General features: G+C 43.7%; 1 protein-coding gene across 1 annotated transcript in view; it reads left to right on the top strand.

Annotated features, from left to right (window-relative positions):
• ITGBL1 (integrin subunit beta like 1) overlaps nucleotides 1–19,353 on the top strand; it is a 211,825-nt gene extending 192,472 nt beyond the window's left edge. Inside the window, exons 9-11 of the mRNA XM_059143845.1 lie at nucleotides 11,729–11,875; nucleotides 18,537–18,650; nucleotides 19,086–19,353. Of these exons, the coding sequence (XP_058999828.1) occupies nucleotides 11,729–11,875; nucleotides 18,537–18,650; nucleotides 19,086–19,177 (353 nt within the window). The 3' untranslated portion in view covers nucleotides 19,178–19,353. The remainder of the gene's footprint in view (nucleotides 1–11,728; nucleotides 11,876–18,536; nucleotides 18,651–19,085) is intronic.
• Nucleotides 19,354–23,006: the final 3,653 nt, after the last annotated feature.

Genomic DNA, 23,006 nt, shown 5'->3' with positions numbered 1-23,006 from the left:
GAGTTGGGAGCCCCCCCCCCCAACCATGGCTCTTCCACTTACTAATAGTATTTGAGATAGTTTCCATAACCTCCATTTCTTACCTATAAAATGATAGTCGTAATATACCTCTCTAATAGGGTGTTGTAAGAGTAGATGAGTTAATGCATCTGAAGTACCCAGCATATAAGTATCGTGCACATACGACGTACAAATGTGTGACACACACATATCTACACACGTAGATATTATTACTGGTCTGTACACATACAAAGAGACTGACAGACATGACGAAGGCAGAATTTTGTGCTGTGGACTGCTGTAAATCTATGGGATGTGTAACAGGGTTCCATGTTTGCTTATTAATTCCTTTTGTAACAACAGTTTATTCAAAGCTGTGAATTTCTGGTATTCAGGTTTAAATGGAATGAGGTTTTCCCCTGTTTACTTTTTTTTTTTTTTAAGACTTTATTTATTTATTTGACACACAGAGAGAGAGCTCACAAGTAGGCAGAGAGGCAGACAGAGAGAAGGGGAGGCAGGCTCCCCACTGAGCAGAGAGCCCGATGATCATGACCTGAGATTATGACCTGAGCCGAAGGCAGAGGCTTTAACCCACTGAGCCACCCAGGCTCCCCTCCTGTTCACTCTTTGCTTAAAGCAGACTTTCTCCTCATGCCTGACAGTGAACTACTGAAACCAAGTGGCCGCTGTGCATCTCAGAAGTGTTTTCGGTGGTTCTTACTCAGCAGTGCACTTTCTCTGGGGGATCTTCTCGTAGATTTTCCCCAAGCATGGGAGAGCACAGTGAAGAAGACACACCAGCCAGGGGGGTTCCCCAAGCCACGGTATGCATTGCCAACATTTCTGTATTTCTGTGTATCTAAAATTATCTATTATCATAAGAAAAACCCCTCTTCTTACTTAGCAACACCTTATCATAGCACGTAATAATAATTTAATCAGCAAACCCTCATTGCACATTTATTCCATGGAAAGCCCTGCCGGGGCTCTCAGTATTTTTCATCTCCTTGATGCCATTCTCTCTGACCTGTGTTCTCACAGGGTTCCTCTTGGTTCAAGGTTAAACCCGTGGAAGCTGCGCTACCTTCCAGCCATTCCACATCACTGACTCCCCCGGAGGTTACTGATAGACCCTCCTTGCCCAAATCCTGGGTGATTTTCAGTACTCATTCCAAATGACCAGAAGAAAACACAGGCGCTGGTATTACTCCGAAACCCTCGGGAAACGGTCTACCCTCCGCGCCTCAGAAACGCCGGTCCCACCTGTTTCTCTCCTGCTTCTCTTCTAACCACTTCATTTCTTTCCCTTGTTCCGCTTCCTAAGCCCACCCATAACTCTTCGTATTTCCCTTGACATGGCTTCTGGGTGTCTTCCTGCTGTTCTCTGTCCTCGTGCCCTACGAGCCTCTCCCCCCTTCGTCTTCAGGTCAGCCTCTCAAGACGATTTCTTAGCTCCGTTCTCCCGAGTTCCAGACTCTCTCTCTCTCTCTCTCTCTCTTTTTTTTTTTTTTTTTTCAAATTCGAATTAAATATCTTCATTGGGAAATTCTTGCAGCTTCTGTGTGGTTGAATCTGACCTTATCATGTTATTTCTTCATTAATTCAGCAACTGTTTATGGAGCCTGTACTCTTTGCTGGCCCTGGAGATTCGGCGGGGAATCTGCCGGAGCTTACAGTCATGGTGGAAGGGCAGATGTTGACAAAGGAATGACATTGAGCCAGATGTGCCGAAAGCAGAGCCACTCGTTCAGTGGGAGCATACGTGATCAGGGGATTTAACCCAGACTCTAATTCTCCATATCTGGGTAACGCTAGATGGTGCATAGTATGCGCTTTGCACATATTCATCAGCTGAACACGATGCCCGCCATTCTTGGTGGTAACGGGGCGGGCAGAACTCCGCTGGGTGCAGCGGTGGGTGTGACACCGCAGTCACGGAGAACAGTGTGTACCAGGCATCTGCGGGAAAGCCAGAGTGACATATTGCAAGAACATTTGAGAACCAGAAACCCTGGACGGTTGGGGATTGGAAAGCAAACAGGAGAAGGGTGTGACATGTTTTAAAAACCATGTTGGTGATTTGAGGTTTTACTCAGAGGATGATCGGAAGCCACAGAAGGGGTTTGCACAAGGCGGTAATATGATCCCTATGTTGAAAATGCACGCCTGGCTGTGGGGTGAAGTAGGCATTGGAGGGGTGTGTTGGTGAGGCTGGTGGGTGAATGTGGATGTTAGGAGAGCAGTTCTGGTGAGAGGTGAAGGTTGTTCAGCTGGGTAGAGGACAGGACAGATGGAAAACTTGGATGTGTTGGTGACGGGATTACCAACAATACGGACAACAGGCTAACAAAACCCTTACCTTACTGAAAGAGATTGTGACCCTCTGTTAATCTCCTAGCTCTGGTTCCCTGGGAACAGATGAAGACAGTATACGCCGACGTTACCGGACAACATTGCTCCTGGTAATCGTGATCTGTGGTTGATAAATTTCAACTAGATTGGGAGGGAGTATGGCTGAACTATAAATGTGTGATGGGGGTGCCGTGCCCCGGTGGGGTTTCCGGGAACTCTGCTTAGGGAATCATTAGGAGAGATTTGGGCTCCTTTAGGGCATAAGTCTTCCTATAGGTTAGGGAAGCCTCAACATCTGTGCCATGTGGATCCCATCTCCGGGCATCTGGGCTGTGTTATCAGAAGAGAATGTAATTCCCATACCACTGTGTTGAGCTGTCATCCTCATCAGCGGCTGCAAGGCCTTGCGCGGGGGGAAACGCCTGGTGCCGTCCTCATGCCAGGATGTGGTTCCAGCCTCTTTTCCTTCCAGGGAGACTAGGGCCAAAGGTCAGCCAGAAGGCTTAGCGGAGTCCTCACTACCCCAGGAGTATGAGCAGCATTTGCAGAAGTTCACGATGAAGGGATGAGTGAAGGACCGGGGAGGATCAAGGATGAGTCCCAAGTAAGTGTCGGATCTGAGTATTTGGATGGAGGCGACCGTACTTTGTGGTGCCAATTGTCTCCATATTTTTTAAAAATGATTTCTTCGTAGAAGACCATGGAGCTGGAGAAATTTAGATGTGCTATGATTTTGTCCCTTTTACCCGGCACTGTATTCCCTACACTTCTCCTTGAACACCTCACCATTTTCCATCCTTCTACTCGTCCTCCAAATTATCTCCGTTAGGCGGCCTTTCTGAAATTCTTCTATACTTCCTCCATACTGCAGTACCTTCATCATAATAGCTCCCCATTTCGCTGGGTTCTTATATGTCTCTCCTCTTCAGATCTATACCCTTCTCGTGGGCACAGTAAGAGCCTCCCCTTCCCCCATTATTGTGTCCTCAAACTTAGGTTAAGGATTGATCCCAGGAAGTTTTTTTTTCTTTGAATAAATTGAAAATTAACAAGGCCACAGATAAGGGGAGAAAGGGACAGAGGAAAAAGAGAGAGAGACAGAGAGCCTAGTTTGGAATCAGAGAATTCTTCAGGTGGGAATGAGCATTTGACCTGAATCTTGAACAGCTAATATTTAGCTGTGTGCAGCTTAGGTGTGAAGATCATTTCGGGTCTGGGAGGGCTAAGCAAAAGCACAGAGATGAAAAAATATTTGCTGTGTTGAAGGAATGCATTTGTTTCATTTTCTTACATCAGAGCTCTTTCTCAGCTGCTCTTGAATCCATCCTTGGGACTTTTTTTTACACTATTCACTTATCATTTATAATGTACATTATTTCACTTCACCTATTTTATTTTGCTCATCTTTAGAGTTTGGGCATTATAAAATATTTTACATTTTTTTTAACATTAAACAACTAAAAATTAATGAAAAATACAAAGGACAAAATAAAAATTCCTCATAAATCTATCATTCAAAAATAATGTCTGGTGATACTTTGTTGTATTCTTTCCTATATTTTTTGAGGGATAGGACTTTTTAAAAATACCTTGGTTTATGAATCTTCTGTGGGTATTTTGATATTTTTTCCAGAGGAAGTCCACATTCTATGGTGTGTGTGCACTCTGCTGTATTCCTTCTGAAAAGACTTAAGTGAGTAGAAGTCATTTTTTTAATAAGCTGAGTGAGCAGAGCCATACAGCAAGATGAATGGGAAGCTACTGTTCGGACAGACCAGGGTTTGGATCCTGGCTCCATTTCCTACTAGCTGTAGTAACTTACACAGGTTCTTTGGTCTCTGCCTTGATACACCCATATGTGTGGAAAGGACATAACACCCACCAGTTTTCTTTATGGTGAGAAGGAGACATAAGGAATGCAACATGCCTGAGACTGCCAGCCAAGTGGGCATCCATGCACGTCTTCTGCATGTAACGGGAACCAAAAGATTGAAACGTCCGTCTTCGGAAGAGGACAAAACAATGCATCTGTCTTGGATATCTTAAAGCAGTAGCTGTGGGGTGTTAAGAAAAAGTTGGCATCATATGAATCATCAGTTCTGTGTCTAGGAGGAATGGCAGCTCTTTGTAGAAAGCATGTATTGCTCCCCTCACAGGCAGCCAGGGGTTAACAAATCTTCCTAGTATGAGTGAGTGAAGCATCTATCCCCACCTGGCATGCCTTTGGAGGCGAACAAGACTGAGAGTCACTCACGTAGGTCATTTTCTCTGTTCACCACCAGACACAGGACCATAGTTTGCGTGGTCTTTCACCTGGAGAGAGGAGCCAGCGTGTGGCCAGAGAGCCGTGCAGGGCTTGCCTGAGTATTTCAGCAAACAAGGACTGAGTGAAAGCAAATGCATCCATAAGCCTACCAAATGAGCAGGCACATGAGAAATAATAACTAGCCCTACTTATCTCCTCCTAAGAGTAACGCTGAAGATGATTTACCATCTCTGGTGGGTGGGGGTAACTTGGTAATTGTACCTCAAGGTGAGTGTAAGTAATTACATAATTCTAGGCAGTTCGGGTTTGATTACACCAAAATTACATCCTGAAAATGAGTCATGAAAATGACTGGCAAACAGAAAATCGGTATGAGGTTAGACCCTTCTTACTTTAATTAAGTTATTGGTGAGTCACGTGCAATGATCGTAGACCACATGCGGACCTTCTCAAGACATCTTTATTAACAAAACTGTATGTGATCTGTAAGTGTGTGGATTTTTCTAATGAAATAAGTCACTACTGAAAAAAAACATGTTCTGTCCAGAGGGATAATCCTAAGAATCACTCACTTTTTAGTGGTACACAATTTTAAGTGTGTACACAATTTTAATTTAATTTCATGAAGAAAATATACCCACATGTTGGCTCGTGTGTGTTTAATTGTTTTAGGCAAATAGAAACTTGACCAGAGACCTCCCTCCTGCCCTCCATTTACCCAGGACAGGAATAGGAAATGGCCGGCTTATTGCTGTTCTTCTTCCCTCTGTGTTCCTGGAATAGCTGCTGCCCATGGGTCCAATTGAAGAAACAAGAAAGGATAATGAAGAGCCACCTCTTAATTACACAATCAGCTCACATTTCTTCTGGGAGTTCTTTAGTTCATAGCTGCAAATTGAAGGAGCACATGCAGCCTGAGGATATGAGGATAGTGACCCCCAGGTGTTGCTGGATTGCGGACCTTGACAAAGGTCTCCAACCACGGACTCAAGCCAAGCCTCTCTTAACTTGGGTAGTAAGGGGATTGTCTCCAGATGACATCACAGTCCTCTTTTCTGAGTTCCTAAGTGTACCAGTCAGAACTGCAGGTAAATCACAGAAATGTATCTGCAGATTGTCACTCCAGGGATGGATGGTGAGGGGTCTACCCTAGATCCATCAATGTCCCGTACACCTCTGTCTTCACTTCCGACCTTCCAGCATGACTTTTTACTGTCATGTTCCTAGAAAGCCTCCAGTATATCCATCTTTTAGGGAAGAAAAAGGGGAGAGAAAAGGGCAAAGATAAGCTATCTTTGTATAGCTGGCCGAGTCTGTCTCATTTTTTTTCGGACGATAGTAGCTTTCCTGGAAACCTCACCCAAAAGATTTTCTCTTGTATCTCATTTGTTAGAGCTGTGTCTTAGATCCAAAGGAGCCTGGGTTTTCAAACATTTTCAGATGGGCATATTATCACCTCCCTGAAAAAAAAAAAAAAATGAGTGCCCCCCCCACATATTAACAAGGGAAAAAGAATATTGGGTAGGCAATATGTAGTGTCTGAGACAATTAGATCCATTCATAGGTCAGTTTCCTAATTGAGAAACATCATTGCAGTGTTTTAAAGAAATGTGTCTCAGAACCAGTGAATTGCATTGGAAATGCTCTTTGTCTAGAGCAGCCGTGTCCAACAGAATTTTCAAAGATAACAGGAATGTATCTGCTTCATTTTACTCGGGAGCCACTGACTCCATAGAGCTTTCAGGCACTTGATATGTGACGGGGGCACCTGAGACACTGCACTTAAAATCTTACATGATTTTACTACATTCAAATAATCATGTGTGATTAATGACTAATACATTGGGCAACACAGGTCTGGAGCATCCTTCATGAATATTTTGGTGTGGGGGAAGGGAAGCAAATAGGAAGAAAGAGTGAGGACGGGGGTACCAGATGCGCGGAGCTGAGTATCTGGGAGAGGTGAGTGGCTGTGGAAGTGAAAATCAAATGGAAAATTACTCACCGGTGAGAAGACTTGGAAGTCAAGTGAAGGCCGATTTAGTGTACTTCAGATGGCTCATTAGGCTGGCTCTTTCTCAGGTTCACCCTAGAATAATCTGTTTACACTTATTATACGAAGATAGCTTATCGCTATGGTTTCTGCCTCCCCGCAGACACGTTGTTCTTACTGAATGGTACACATGCATTAGGCTGCAATAAGTCTGCCACCCCTGGGTGTTTCATTCATAGACCTCAGTGACAGAGTTGGTCTGGCAAAAGCTGAGTGAAACTACTCTTTTTTTAAAGATTTTATTTATTTATTTGCCAGAGAGCACAAGTAGGGGGAGTGGCAGGCAGAGGGAGAAGCAGGCTCCCCACTGAGCAAGGAGCCCAATGCAGAACTCAATCCCAGGACGCTGGGGTCATGATCTGATCCAAAGGCAGATGCTTAAGGGACTGAGCCACCCAGGTGTCCCAAACTGAAAGTACTCTTATGCTCTTATGTTGGTTTTTTGTTTTTTGGGTTTTTGTTTGTTTGTTTGTTTTTTGCCTTTTAACCGATTTTCAGGAACATTCTACTCAGTAGGCCACCTTTATGAAATAACCTCCCTTGTCATTTTATAAAATTGTTTCATTCTTTACTACATGTTCCTACCTGTCCATCTTCTTCTCTTCTACCTGAGCCCTAAATACTGGAGTTCCCCAAGATTTATTTCTCCCTAGGTGGGCTCATTCACTCCCAAATGTTCCAAATGCTATCTATTTTTGGAAATTCCAGCATATATAATCTAGCCCTAACCTGTGAGCACCAGACTTGTGACACCTGCTTACATAACCTATTTACTTGGTTGTCTTTAAAAAAAAGGAAAAATAAAAAATAATTTATTTATTTATTTGAGAGCAAGACACAGCGAGAGAGGGAACACAAGCAGGGGGAGTGGGAGCGGGAGAAGCAGGCTTCTCAGAGAGCTGCATATGGAGCTTGATCCCAGAATCCTGGGATCATGACCTGAGCCAAAGACAGATGCTTAATGACTGAGCCACCGTGGTCCCCTCTACTTGATAGTCTTAAGAGCATCTCAGACACATGAGCTTCAAAGCAGAGCTGATTTTCTCCTCTCAACCGTGTCCTTCTGCACCTTCTGTATCTAACAAACAGATCATTATTTATATTTTCCTAGCTAGGAAACTAGTCCTTGCTCACTCATCACGTCCAATCCAAGGCCAAGCCCTAGAAGCGCCACCCCCTCTGTCAACTCTCCTCATCTGGGCCTCCACCTCCGTCACCTTCCACTTGGACAACTGCAACTCTGTCACTTTCCCCATACTCAGTGCCTCCCAACACACCTTAATCTCTCCCCCCCAGCTGCCAAGCTGAATTGCAAATTGTAAATCATATCATATCACTCGGTTGCATAACACCCTCTACGATTTCCCATTCTTCCTGGAATAAAATTGAAACTCCTTACCAAGAACAGACAATTTCCTATGTTCTCATTCCTAAATATTTCTCTGGCTTTGTTATTTATTCCATTTTTTCTTACTTAATTTTCTTTGAACACAGTGACCTTTTTTCACTGCCTGTGAGATGCCAAGCTCTTTCTTATTCCAGGAACTTTTCATTAGCTTTCCTAGAACATGGGCTATCTTGGCTTCTTATCCCTTGAGTGTCACAGAGCTCTTCTCTGACTACTCCAGGTAACATTGTTCTCATTATCGAATATACTAGCGCCCTCTTTAGCTCTCCCACAGCTCACGTGTATTTGTGTCCTTGTTTTGCACCTTCGTGGACTATAAGAACCATGACAGTAGAGCTAGTACGATGCCTTGTGCACAATAGTTTCTCGAATGGATGCCTACGTTAATAATATTTATTTTAAAAAGATGGTATCAAAAGATGTTTTAAAAATTTGAAGTAAAGAAGAGCCATGCCAATGGTAAAGAAAACCATTTAAATACCAATGCGTTTTGACCATTGTCTGGGCTAGATGCCAACCTAATTTTGTGGAAGGATGTGATGAATGAGCTAATAAATGTAAAACAATCTCCTATTTCCATGAATATAAATTTTATATTATATTACTTGCTGTGAGGAGCCATTTAGTTATTCTCAATGATATCTTAAGTTAAAGGGAGAATGGCTTTCACTGCAATAGAGATTAAATGATTCCAATTATGTCAAATTGATGGAAATTCTCACTAGCCCAGGGTCAGTAAGACCCATTTGGAAATTTCTGAGCTGGATGCCACCGATGCACAGAAGCTCATTCTTATTTTTTGTATCCCAGATTATCAGCCTCCAAAGATGGACGGTTTTTTTTTTTTTTTTTTTTTTTTAGCATCTTAAATCACTAAGTGGACTTTTGTTTTATTGGGAAAGTAAAGATGTAGTCAATTTAATAACTATTTTTTGTGTAGGTAGCTCTTCGGGGTTCCTGATGCTCTAGCTTCCTTCCACCCTACCGAACACAAAAATAAAACAGAGCCATCCAGGAACTGTCCGTTGCCCTTCAGTGACGGTGAATTAACCAGAGGACCTATAAACGTGCCCTTGATTCGGCTTATGGTTCTCAGCTGGGATTTGTGGGTGAAAAATGAAAAGGAGGTTTTGTCAAAAAAAAAAAAAAAAAAAAAGATTTCAGGGGCACCTCAGTGGCTCAGTTGGTTAAGCGGCTGCCTTTGGCTTAGGTCATGATCCCGGGGTCCTGGGATCAAACCCCACATCGGGCTCCCTGTCAGCTGGGAGCCTGCTGCTCCCTCTTCCTCTGCCTGCTGCTCCTCCTGCTTGTGCGCTCGTGCTCTGTCTCTGTCAAATAAATAAATAAAATCTTAAAAAAAAATCAATCTACAAGTTTTGTTTTTGTTTTTGTTTTGTTTTGTTTGAGGATCCACTGTGTCTAAGGCGGTGTGCTGGGCACTCTGATTCCTACTCTCAGGGAATTCACCTTCAAGTAATGGGTTTCTTTGATACATAACTAGATACCACAACATGCAAGAAAAAGTTCCCAACAGAGGTGAAAAATAAGGTAGTATAGACACTCAGAGGAGAGGATGCACTTCACTTGGGGTTATTAGAAAAATCTTCACTAAAGTTTAGTCACTTTCCCCAGATTTGAAAACTATTATGACCAGACTATGTAGGGTGGGGAGCGTGGATTTCTATCTCAGCGAGCTGGGGAAATGTACGCAGAACAAGGAATAGATCAGTTTAAGTTAAGAAGTATCTGTAAGGGGAAAAGAGAAGTGAGAGAGTGAGATTGGAAAAGTAGGGCAGGGGTGTATTTCAGCAGCCTAAATTGTAAGCAAAGCTATGTAGGGGAACTTCATCCCATAAGCATTGAGGGGCCTTACAGGGCTGGTAATCAGGGTTCTACGTGAGTGGAGTCATGCTATGGGAAATGGGGAGCACAACTGTTGGAGAAAGACCTGCTAGAAGGTCTCTCAAAAGTTCATGATGATGACACAGGTGGGCATTTTGGAGGTAGTTTCAATAGATTCTGGTAACTCTTTAGAAGAGGGATATAAGAGATTCAAGTGTGATTCAGGTGGTTTGAGCTGGATTGCTGGAAGGCTAGTTGCACGATTAAAAGAAATGGACCCAGGGAAGAGCAGCTGTGGGAAAGACAGCCGCAGATGCGGGTCCAGAAGAGCCGGTCTGGATGCTAGTAGGATACAGAGTGTGCAGTCACGGGAGTGGATGTTAGGAGAAATTTAGAGTTTGGTGATACAGCCCCATGATCATTGCCGTTACCTGAAAGCCTGTGATTTATGAAGTTTTCAAAAGAGAGATTATGGAGAGATAAAAGAAGATCAAGAATAGACAATCAGGGGACACTCACATTAATAGGATCAGGGGGAAAAAAAAGACAGAAAACTAGACACAGGAGAAGTGTTGGAAGGAGGAGGATCCCAGGTCATGAAGACCATTCTAGGAGCAACTTCTCAAGAAGAAAGTGCCCATGAATGCCAACTGTATACCTTTAAATTATGCATCGTTTAAAGCTACCTATCATGTCTGCGATGCTGGATTTCCTGTCCCCTGGTGCCCAGCAAACTGCTCTGCTCATCGTCAGTAAAATTTTACCCAACAAATAGTTTTTTGGTTGTTGTGCTTGAAGAGATCTGGTTGTCAGGTAATGCATATATAGGTAAAAGAAGGAAGCATTGGTTGAAAATAAGAAATTAAAGCAGAAGATGAGACAATGTAATGGGATGTTAGTGTGAAGCAATTAGATGGACTTTATGCTTGTGTGTGACTTTCTTTTTTTTTTTTTTCTTAAGATTTTTTCTTTATTTATCTGACAGAGATCACAAGTAGGCAGAGAGGCAGGCAGAGAGAGAGGAGGAAGCAGGCTCCCTGCAGCGCAGAGAGCCCGATGTGGGGCTTGATCCCAGGACCTGAGCCAAAGGCAGAGGCTTAACCCACTGAGCCACCCAGGTGCCCCTGTGTGTGACTTTCTTAAATACGGTGTGATATATAGACCAAAAAACAGATATTCCCCAGGAGGAGGAACCAATGACAAAAACAAAAGGGGGAAAATAAAATCAAAGATAGGCATCTTAAGTCTTATGCTCTTGTTAACATCTGTACGCCAAATCTACCTAGTTACATCTGTTCTTATTAAGGGAAGAGTACACAGATAAAGTAACAATGCCATTCCTATGCAAGTTAGCCTTTTGTTTTTTATTAGTAAACAATAGGAGGGCAATCAATGAATTCAGCAAGCCACAGGAACGTGACTAGCCTTGCAAGTTGGTCTGGATGTCGCAGGTGTGCGCCACCAGGAAGCGCCCTAAGACTTCGTGCTGATAAAAATGCAAATGAGGAAGTGGCTTGTATCAGGGAAGGAGGGTACAATTCCATTTTAACTTCTTTCAAGCTTCCTTTCTTTCTTAGACCATCTCCTGTGCTATGTTCAAATGTTGCATGTTAATCTGGAACTCGATTGTGACGTTCTTTTAAACAATTACACGTCAAACTGACTCTGTAGGAAGGCATGTTTGCTGGATAGGAAGTGGGGTCTTGTGGTTTAGGTATTTCTTTCCGAAGAACTGCAAGTCGGCTGGATATTTACCCGGCTCCCCTTCTCACCCCCTCCCTTACCCCCCGCGGTTGCTTCGCAGGTCACGGATCGTGTTCCTGCGGCCGCTGCGTGTGTGAGAGAGGCTGGTTCGGGACGCTCTGCCAGCACCCGCGCCAGTGCAACATGACGGAGGAGCAAAGCAAGAGCTTGTGTGAATCAGCAGATGGCATACTGTGCTCGGGGAAGGGTGAGTGTCTCTGCCGGAGCTTGGACCTGGTCCCTGTTCTGACACAGGGTTTGGGCGGCAGCGCGTCCCTTTGCAGGAGTGAGAACCACGCTGTCCTCTGCTTTACCAGACTTCGGACTCCAAAGCTAACCAACACGAAGCGGGGGGTAGGCGAGGGTCTCAGACGACGAAATGGGTAGGAAGGACTTCCTGCGAGAAGGTCCTGAGCCATCCCCGTGGCTGAGTGACGTGTAATTAATAATTGCATGAAAAAGAAAAGACAGCAAATACAATGGGCAGTGAATGGACACCCCCCCCCCCAAAGGCAGAGGGGTAATTGTTGAATTCACCTGTGAGAACAGCGCAGCCCCGAACTGCAGAAAAGTGATCGCAAGTTTCCGAACGGTCCAAATCTGGGTGATGTCGATGGGGGTGTGGGGGAGGAGAGCGGGGAAGGTGAGATTTTTGTTTCATAAAACATGGAAAGGAAGAGTCTATGGGTCTAAAAGTTTTGGCGTCATTTTCTTTGGCCTAAAAATCACCCATTTTCCAACCAAACACGTGTAATCTAATATATAATGAAAATGAAGGCTGCAGTGTTTTTATAATTCACAAGTTGATTGACTAGAAGCCACCATCCCAATCAAGCATTTACTGCAGAAATAAATTCTAGAAGAATAGCAATCCTGCCCAGAGAAAGCAGAACAGATTTTTCTCTTCTTTTTTTTCTGAGAAAGAACACTGACAGATTAAATTTTAGGCACCTTGTTTATGTTTCAGCGGGAATTCTTGAGGGACTTGAAAATCCTGTTCTCATGGTGCATATGGGCTCATCTAGGAGTCTGTCACGTTCCTCCCTGCTAGTGCCTAGGAAAACACCAGGAAGGCTCTGGAAGCTCACCAGATTCTCGGTAACGTTCGGGAGCCGCCCTTCTTGAGACTAGATGGTACAGAGTGTCCAGACCCTCTTCTTCAACACAGAGGCCTCCTTGCCTAACACTAGCCCCTCCCCCTTTCAGACAAGGCACAGCTGGAGGTGCAACTGCACTGTTTCCCCCAGGGAAGCCCAGTGAATGGCTAGGGAGGGAGGAAGGAGGCTTCAGGGGCTGTTCCTTTACCTACCGCCACCGAAGGCCTCCGCCATCAGGCTCAGAGAAGCTTTTTGGCTTAGCTGCAAAGATAAAATCCGGTGGAATGCTGTGACCCCATGTGATGCCGAGAGGAAGGCAGAAAATTGAAACCTGCTCAATTTCAACAGACAACTGTGCTGGTCCTTGGTTTCCAGGAATGCTGGGTTTGAGACTCTGTGTTTCCAGTGCTCTGCTGGGGGTGGGGGTGGGGGGTAGGGGGGGTTGAGTTTCAAGCAACCACTTTGTTCCCTGCCTGTTCTCTTACTCAGTTAGTTCTCACTCCAACTCCCAGATGAATCTAGCACCAGTCTGTCCATCAGGGGCTCTCAGCGCCTGGAAACCCTTGCTTTAGGTTCAAGCTCTGTTGGGAGAGCCTGAAATGGGGAAGGAACTGTGGAGGAGGAGATTAGCAAAGGAAGAAGAAAAGAAGGTGGGAATGAATTATCCCTTCCAGGGGAAGCAGATGGGGGGGGGGGGAGAAACGTTATCGGATCAGAAGGCAGCGCCCTGCAAATAACCAAAGGGTGACAATGATTAGCCTTACCTGAATTAGAGTTCTTCTTTCTGAGTACAGCTCCAAAGGTAGAACCCTAAAGCTTAGATTTTTTTTTTTTAGTTGGTTTTCTGTAATGGCTTCATTGTTGGAATAAGGATAGTAACTTTTCACAGAAACTCTACAGAAAATGAGGATTTTCTGTCACATTGAAACATTAGTGTGCTCTTAACATTAGTTTACTTTAAAAATCAGTCACTTTGGGCGTGCGCACATGCGTGTGCATGTATTTACATTTACGAGAAGCCCTGAGGAATCCTTAACACAGTCCACGAGCAGGCCATGGCTAAGTCGGGTCCAGCTGCATTTATAGGCAGAAAGACAAAGCCATGGTCACCCATACAGCAAACACCTATCTGTCGTTTCCTCCGCTGAATTACATGCAAAGAGGAGTTGTTTCTTTCGAAGAAATGAACGTTCTTCTTAAAGCCACGACTTCCTGAGGAGAGTCTCTATTTTTCAGCATCGTAAATGCAGAAAATGCAAAAAGGATAGGTTGACTAAATATTGACCCAGAGGCATTTTCTCAAAACAAAACAGAACAAGGGATCTCTCTCGAGTTAATGCCTTTTCAAATTGTTTGCTTTGGGTGATGGAAATATATCCAGAGATCAATGAAGGGTTGAAAGTCTGCTTGTCTAAGATGTTTATCCTTCAGTGAGTAGAGAGTTTTAGAGTCATTAAACTCAGAAGAGAATGTGAAAGATGCCTGGAGGCTGCACTTTTTGATGCTGGTGTCGTGGTGATGACGGGCCTTCCTACTGGTGGCAGCAGCAGGCTGTGGCTTTCTCTCCTGTTCTGGAGAGTTCCATGCTGGATTATACAAGAAGAAAGGGGCTAAAACCGAGATCATGAAACTATAGATACAGAAGAGAACGAGGGGCAGCCATTATCCCTGTCCCCATGGAAGGTGCCACTCCACCCTCACCCCAAGAACCACCGAAAAAGTAGTCCAGGAGTAGACTAACGGTCTCCTAACATGGTGGCGATGTAAAGGGACCTTGACCAGGGCCGTGTATTTCTCCATCTCATGGACTTGCCAGAATTCCATATACTCTTTGTCAGATTTACAAACGAAAACCCTTCCGCCTGATGATCACAGAGGAAGTTGGAGCTTTTCTCTTTCTCCAGTCATGGGATGGGCATGAGCAGTAAGCCTGAGGTGACATGGCTGTCCGTTGATGGCCCACACCGCCCGCTACACATTTCAACCATCAAGACAAGTCTGGAACATGCGCTTCCCGTGAGCTGTGAATAAAGTTTTCACCTCAGGAGACGATGAAGAAATAGCGTTTTATTTCTTTACAAATTGATAGCCAAAACAATAAATCACTCCATAGAAAAAGTTAAAACAAGATACATTGTTGTGACCTTCAGAACTGATGGAGTAGTTAGTACAATAGTGAGAAGTGCCTGCTGCGATGTCAGGTTCCAGCATTTTGTCAGGCTTGATGAACGAAAAAGAAAGTCGAACTTTAAGTAATAGGACAGCTAATGAAGGCGCTTTGCCCTCAGACTCAAGTCGTTTCTGAAGAGCCAGAGGGTTGAGCACAGAGCCAGGTCTCCCCTGAGTTTAGCCACCGTTGCAGAATATGTGATATAATTCATTAGGCTGTTTGTTTGGGGTTTATTTGTATGGATCCAAGCGTACCCAATGGCCTTTTTCCCATCATAACGTCAACTTAGATCTGGGTCGTCACCTGTAATACTCTTAAAGCCACTGTGGTGTGACAGTGACTCTAGTTGTGTGTCATTGGTGTCTCCTTAATTAAACTCTCCCAGGGATACCTGCAAGTCCCGTATCAGCCACGGAAGTGCCGTGCGCACGCCCCCCCCGCTGGCGTCCCCTCTGCTCCACCCCTGGCTCGTCACCCCCAGGAAAGGGAAAGGGTACCAGCTGCACCTCAAACACCAGCTTTAGCCCAGTGTTCTAGCTGCTTCCCCCGATGGGGCTGTCTCGTCAGAGCCGTGAGAACACACAACTGCTTTTTTGAAACTCCATGGACGTTTTTCCCGCGAGGGCCATTATGGATCGGTAGGAAGATAGTACAGACTGGGTCAGACTGAAATCTCGGGATAACTGTTGTTTCTGGGTCACGCAGCCCTGGGCGATTCCCTTATCCTGTCTGTACTTCCATTTTCTCGTCTTTGAAGAAGGCAGAAGAATCTCAATTCCTTCCCCTTCTTAAGGTCCTTTGAAGACCCATGAGAAAGTGCAGCTGGTTCCCCAGGAATGGAAGCCAGTAAGAAGCACAGAAGGGAGATGGGAGCCTTCTTGGGGGCCGTGATACTGGGAAAGAAAATAAATGGATTAGTGATGTGGGGTCCCGAGCTCACTACCGGGGAGGTCTTGCCAAAATGGGCCAGCTGCTCCCAGTGGCAGGACCGGTGTCGTGGGTGTGAGTGGGTCCCAGCCAGCTGAACAAAGCAGTTGGTCACCTCTTGGCAGTCATGGGGCCTGTGTGTGTCCAACAGAATCCTCTCCCTCAATTTTCTCCTTTCCAGAGACAGGCAGTCCGGCCTCTAGTTATCATTGGAAACAGCCAGAGCGCTCTACGACAAAGGCTATAAGAGGTCTTCATAACTCTCCCGCCGTGTTAGTACATGCGAGGCCACTCGTGGTTTCACAAGCCCTAGAAGAATCCCCGACCTCTGGGATACACTGAGAATTGACAAACAGGAAAGGAGCAACACAGCTGGGAAAGATGCTGACCGAGAAAAGCTCGTTTTCACAGCGCACACAAAAATCAATCCGCATTTCTCTTTCTAAGTATTTCAGGAACTAGTAGAGTCTGGGAACTGGAATGTACTTGTCAAACGGTCTATCAGTGTGCACCGTATTAACTTTAGCTGAGCTTATCAGTTTTAGGAAAATACATTGATATGGCCTGAAGCGAGCATTTCAGAAGCTAGAGCAGAGATCAAAATAGTTTCAGAGCCAGGGGATCAATTTAATGTGAAATGTGAGAGCTTTTTGTGAATTGTGACAAAATAAAAAAAAGATATCCTACGTGTGATAGACGAATATCGTGGACACATAAAGTCATTTGCTTCTGCTGCTTTGCAGAACTAATTTTTCAATGTAAGGGAGGCACCATTTTAGAAACAACTAAAACCATTCAAATTCTTCAAATAATTAATCTTCCTCTAGTCGTGGAGAGAAGGCCATAGCTATGGTGCCTTTTGAGGAAATTGCCATGAAAAGTCAATAAAATGCCCCCAGGTTTTCTTTGTGGTGGATACATCGCTACCCATCTGCTAAGTGAGTCGTTGTATGTTGAACATTTCTGGGCCTAAGATAATCGAAAGAAAGTCTTTAAGAGAAATAATGCTTAGGAACTAACAAAGCTCTCTAGCGGGATGTGGCCAGGAAGGAGCCACGATCCCCCAGGGATGACCAGGAAGCTTGGCTCCTGGGTCCTGTGCAGGCTGCCAGTCCCTCGGCGGAAGGGACAGTTGTCTAGCTTGTGCTCAAGAGTGTGCAGACCATCCCAGACCCTCAGGAAAACAGCCAAGACTAAATGAAATCGTGCTGTGGTTAAGCAAGGAGTTGATCAGTGTAAACACAGTTGTCAGCCTCTCACTAATTCTGACTACCCTCTCACCCTGAGAAGTGTGGCAAGGCGTGTCCCACATTTAATTTGGCCACTGGGGATTCTCGTAGCTAAATGCACATGCCAGTTTCCGTATAAAATACCACAAATTGCCAGAGGCGTGGGGCCCATTTATAGGAATCCTTTCACAATATCTGTGATAAATATCAATTCCTTTCTCCAACCACTTTTATCTCCCAGCTTGCTAACTCATTCAATCACTGTGTTTCACAGAGACACCAATTAATGATTGGTCCCGCCCCCACCCCACTCCATTTTGAACATAGCAAGTCTGGAATTGTATTAAATATATCAAAATACTTTTTTCTACTTCACATTCTCTTACGGTGATTTTTGACCTGAAACATTAAGCGATAGCCCTCATTTAGTAAAAGGAAATCACATTGGGAAGGAAAAACCAAGCCGAGAACATAGGAGGAAGGGGGAAGTCCTTTTTGTGTGTGTTTCCTTTTGAATTTTAAAGTTGTCTTTACTGCTTCTATAGGAGTCATTTTGCCGTGGGAGGGTTTTTGAGCCTATCGTGTAAGGACGGGTAGACCAAGAGAACTTTCTTCTCTTTGTGAGACCATTTAATTCATATGTTTTCTCTCCTTTTAAATACACCATTCATAAATTTGTTTTTCAGGACACCAAGATATTTTTAATAACAGAAGTGGAAGTTTCTTACTGGTAGGAAACAAAAAGAGGGAAAATGGGGGAAGTAATGAGGAAGCTGGTTAGACGCAGAGCCCCCTAGAAGATCGATCAGCTTTTGAGGGGAGATTAGAGCTGTCCTTGATCATGGTAAGGGATTCCCCAAGGTGAGATCCTGTAAGTCAGACTCCCACGAGCGGTCGTGTGCGCATTTGGAGAACTTTAACGAGCCATCCAATATGCAGGTGTGTCCCTCCTTTCAGAAAATCCAAAAGTAGAAGCCCAATAACTTAATAGTAATTTTAATTATAAAATGCATTCTTATTTAATAGAACTTACCGTTCAGGTCCCTTAAAGAGCAGACATTTTTAAAACATGATTCAACTCGGGGGAAAAAAAAAAAAGAGAGAGAGAGAGAGAAAAAAAAAATCTGTTTTTGAAAACTTTTTTTGGAAGGCCATCTATAAGAGTCAGCACATTCTGCTCTTGCTGACATTTCAGCCAGACTGGGCCATGGAACATTTGCTCAAGGCTAATTGCAACCGTCTAGATCCATACCGAAGCCTTTCCTGGTTGACCTTTATGAATTGCAGTAAGTAAAGCTCCCCTCTGGGCAACAGGCTCTTCGATAAACTTGTATCTTGGGAAGATGGGTTTTGAGAAGCCTGTTGTCTGTGCATTGAGGGCGTCCTATTCTAGACAGAAGCCTTTAGTTGCGTGGTGACAGCAAGTTGCGCCCTTTGTGATTTCAGGTTCTTGCCACTGTGGAAAGTGCATTTGCTCCGTGGACGAGTGGTACATTTCGGGAGAACTCTGTGACTGTGACGACAGGGATTGTGACAAGCACGACGGCCTCATTTGCACAGGTGCGGTATGACCCGCCGGGCTCGCTCCGCACCCCCGTTCGGGAGAAAGACGGACAGCACCGGCCACAGGGCGCCACCCCAGGCGTCATGGTCGCTGTTGCTCTCCGGCTGATCCAGTCCCGAGAGCGGCTTATAACATGCATGCGCTTAAACAAGGTCCGGGGGAGACAGAGATGGAGATGAGGCTGAGCTGGAATGGAACAGGGTGGTCACCACCGGTGGACACTCCCCAGCTGGTGGCACCACGTGGAGGCCAGCAGTGGTGAACGATCAGATTCCCCGTAGCTGTTTAATAAGCTGCTAGTAAGGCGGCTGCAGAGGATGAGTGGAGTGGCTTCGATTCTGAGCAGCTGGGGTACATAAGAACCCATTTTCACCTGGTGCATTTCGGTCGTGATGATGACCCCGCCCCCGCCCCCGTGTATTTTCTTGCAGGGAATGGAATCTGTAACTGCGGGAACTGTGAGTGCTGGACCGGATGGAACGGAAATGCGTGCGAAATCTGGCTTGGCCCGGAGCATCCTTAACAACTGCGCGGGAGATGACTGGAGGCCTACTTTTCTAGGCCATTAGAACAACGTAAATGCGAAGGAAACCATGTATAATCACCACTAGGACAGGTCAAACAGACTATTGTTATGTTTTTCTATTTCTGAATGCCTGCATGAAGTCTGGGTACCTATTAAAAAATGAGTTAAGCAAAGTCTGATGTAAATAATGCCAGAAAGAAATCCTCTTCCAGAGTTTACATCAGTGATTCTCAACGAGGGTGACTGTGCCACCCGGAAAACACTTGGCAACATCTGCAGACAATTTCAGTTGTCACACTGGGTGGGGTGGGAGGCCGTGCAACAGGCCTTGAGTGGGTAGAGGCCAGGGAGGCTGCTAAACCTCCTCGGGGGCACAGGACGAGAAGTTAGCGGACTCCGAGCATCGATAGTGCCCGAGCTGAGAAATGTTGAGTTCCATGGCCGGTGGACATGCATCTCCCTCACAAAAAGACCACATGAGAATCTCAGGAAATACCCTCACATAAATCCATCAGTCATATTTTTTTCAGTATTCCCTGTCACCCAGCGTTTCCATGTGGGGACAATAAAAACAAACAAACATAAGGGACAATGACCAGGGTTGGGGGGAATTGGGGGTGGGGTAGGGGGGAGGCAGGGGGAGGTGGGGGTGTGTGGGGGGGCGTGGGCAGATCATTAGTGCTTTTCAAAGAAAAAGACTGGTCAGTTTTAGCCAGTAAGTCATTCATCTGGTCTCACTTTACACTCACAAAAGAAGATTCTCTTAGGAAGGAGGTATGAAAAGTATAGAATCTGACATTTTTAATAGCTAGTGATGTACGTTGCTTACAATCTGTGTCGATATATATTTGCCTACTGCTGATAAACAGCAACACAAAACGAACGGGTATTCAGGGCACCTTCTGTTCCTAGATCCCTTTTTAAACTGGGCAGGGGTAGGTGTACAAGGACTCTGATTTTTCACTATTTAAATTATTCCATGGTAACTTGCCTTTTAAAAAGCTAATATCTAATTGGGCCTAGGATAGGCTTAGAGTATGCATTTGTTTCCCCTAAAAAACTCTTATATCTAAGGACTCATTATTTACTGCAAAAGTAGGGTCATGCAGAGAAGTCAGGAAGAGATACTGTGATCAAATGATACCAGTCTCAAAGCTCAAAGGATAAAAAAAAATCTAGAAATGTCTTAAGTAGAAATTACAAATATTCACTCAGCAATAGGAACAAAATGTTTATTTTCTTAATGGTGAAATTTTGCTCTGTATGAAATTCACATTGAATTATGAAAATGTACAATAATTAGGACTTCCCTTACATATTTACAGTTAAATCTACTTACACACATTAGTTTAGGCAACCTTTAATTACTTGGAGCTAAAAAAACCCACTTTTTTTTTTCTAAATGTGAATTATATTTTGTAAAATCCTAGAATAATGTAACAAAACCATTTTTCCGCATTAAGATGAAAATTTTTACTTGGAAATTTTACTTAATGATGTAAATATTCTAGAGTCATGGCTTGGACTTTGTAAGTCAAGTCACCAAAAATAAGGAAAATGTGCATTTGCCAAGTTACTTAAAAATTTAATATTGAAAATTATTTAAGAGAAAGTTTATCTGATGCCGACTTTTATAGTACTGATAGTGTTCTCATACTTTAATAGAGTTATAAAATTGTTATCTCTATCCTGAGATTATGGAGTGCAACCATATTAGTTGTATCTCTATTGTTGAGTATGTCCGTTGATATATCAGTGTAGTAAAATGAGGGAAATAGAAGCAGTTGAGAAATAATATAGAGTATATTCTTTCCTCCTCTCTATTTAATCATTTTAAGCCTCCAACTTGCTGTAATTGTTCAGTCACATTTTTGAGGACTCGATGATGCACCATCATCCAAATTCCCTTCATTATCTCGCCATCATAACACAAACCACCTTTGACTCCCCCCCCCCCCCCCTGCAGAACTATAAAGGACCAGAGTAAATATTTTAGACCTTGTGGGCCACACAGTCTAAGAAGAAGTTGGGTTTCTTCTCTGTTTGTTTGTTTTTAATATTTTAAAACTATAAAAGGGAAAACAGAAAGCAAACTCATTTGGAGCTCATGGGCATTTTTACAAAAACAGACTGTGCTCAATTTGGCTCCCAGCCAAGCAGCATTTTGCCAACCTGAGCTACCCTGAAGCTGCCCTTAATTTCCTTTGTCTTATCCTGCAATCCCGAGTGCGCCTTATTTTTCTTGAGGTTCTCTACGTTTTTTATCCCTTTTGTTAACAACGACAACGAAAGGGCTTCTCTTTTTATGTTTTCATAGAAGAAAGGTGTCTTCAGCATTTAGGTATTTTACAAAAGAAGTTTTGAGTTGGAGAAATTATTATACTAGAAAGTTCGAAATGTGATTTGTTCAAATTTTTTGACAGGGCTGAAAATGTATGACAGCTATCTTCTGGGTTCATTTAGCTACAAATTATTGAACGGAAACTGAGTTACAGCGTAAGTCATTTGGTATCTAATCACTATGAATATTTTTCTTTTAAAACAAATAGTTTCTTTTTACTTCTTTCTGTCTGCTATAATATTTCGTATGCGTGTATATGATTTTGACTCTAGCAATGCAATCATCAATAGACCTATTAAGAAGTTATTTAATTTACATGTTTAAGCTGGAAAAAAATAAAATATAGTTACATGTAAAGACGTAAATCCTACCCTTCTTTGAAGTGATTTTGTATTTTGACTTTTAATTCCATTACTAAGTTAAAAAAAAAACAACTCCCTCCTTCAAAAAAAAGGCAGGGCAGGAAGAAACTTGTAATAGGAGAAGGGTGAACGTGCGAAGCTGGTTGGCTTGTTCGAGTTCATGTGAAGATTAAAGTGAGTTGGGAAGGAGGAGACACATTTGCAGCTGGTGTTAGCACTCACCCTGCTTGCTGGCAAACCATTACTGAGGAATTCTTCCACAAGGACCTTTCAATAAAATTCAACTAACGTCCGAAGGCCCAAGAGGATATAATTATACCCCATTTTCTCCCTGGACCCCTTGAGCTAACCTAGATTCCTGCAGCACCTTGAAAGGAATGGCCTCCACCACTTCAAAAGCAAACACAGTCTCTCCCAGCGTACATAAAGATCAGACCAAATGAGAGAAAACTGAGAAAAAATTGAAAACAAATCACAACTCAGCCTTTGTTTACAAGACTCCCTACCAAAACTCAGAAGCCCTACTCAGTGTCCAAGAGTCAACAGGCCTTGTGTGTGTGCTCCCTTGTAATCTAAGAAACTTCAGCTAGGAAATGTGTTTTACTCCAAAGTAACACAGTTTGTGTCTGGATGTTGACATGTAGGCATTTAGCAATTGCTTTCCCTGGAAATAGTCTTGTTCTGAAACACAATTGAAAATAGGTTTTGGTTATTTTATTTCCTTCTAAAACAGATTTCTTGTCAATCTGATCTCTCCTTTAAACATTCATTCTCCGTGTAATTTTAGAAATAAGACCTTAAATGAAGTGCTACGTGTCTAACTTCAGCAACAAGAAGTTTTTGTTGTTCTGTTTTCTGAAAGAAAACCAAATCCTACATTGTTCATCTCGAAAACCTCTGTTTTAGTGGCTTAGGCCTTAATTGAGCAACTGGTCAGGTGTGTTAAAAATACTCACTCTGCTTACCCTCCAAGAGGTAAACAAATCAGGCCTGCAGCAAGAGTGTCGTCGGCCCACTGTGGAGCTCCTAAAACCTCCTCCTATCCCCAAACGCTCAGGGCAGACAAACGTTTAGGGCAAAAATTTCTAAATTCTGCAGGATTTGCAATGAAATGTTGCTCAGT

This window comes from Mustela lutreola, chromosome 13 (genome assembly GCF_030435805.1).
Source record: "Mustela lutreola isolate mMusLut2 chromosome 13, mMusLut2.pri, whole genome shotgun sequence".
Classification (NCBI taxonomy): Eukaryota; Metazoa; Chordata; class Mammalia; order Carnivora; family Mustelidae; genus Mustela; species Mustela lutreola.
This window is presented reverse-complemented; position numbering and strand designations above follow the sequence as displayed.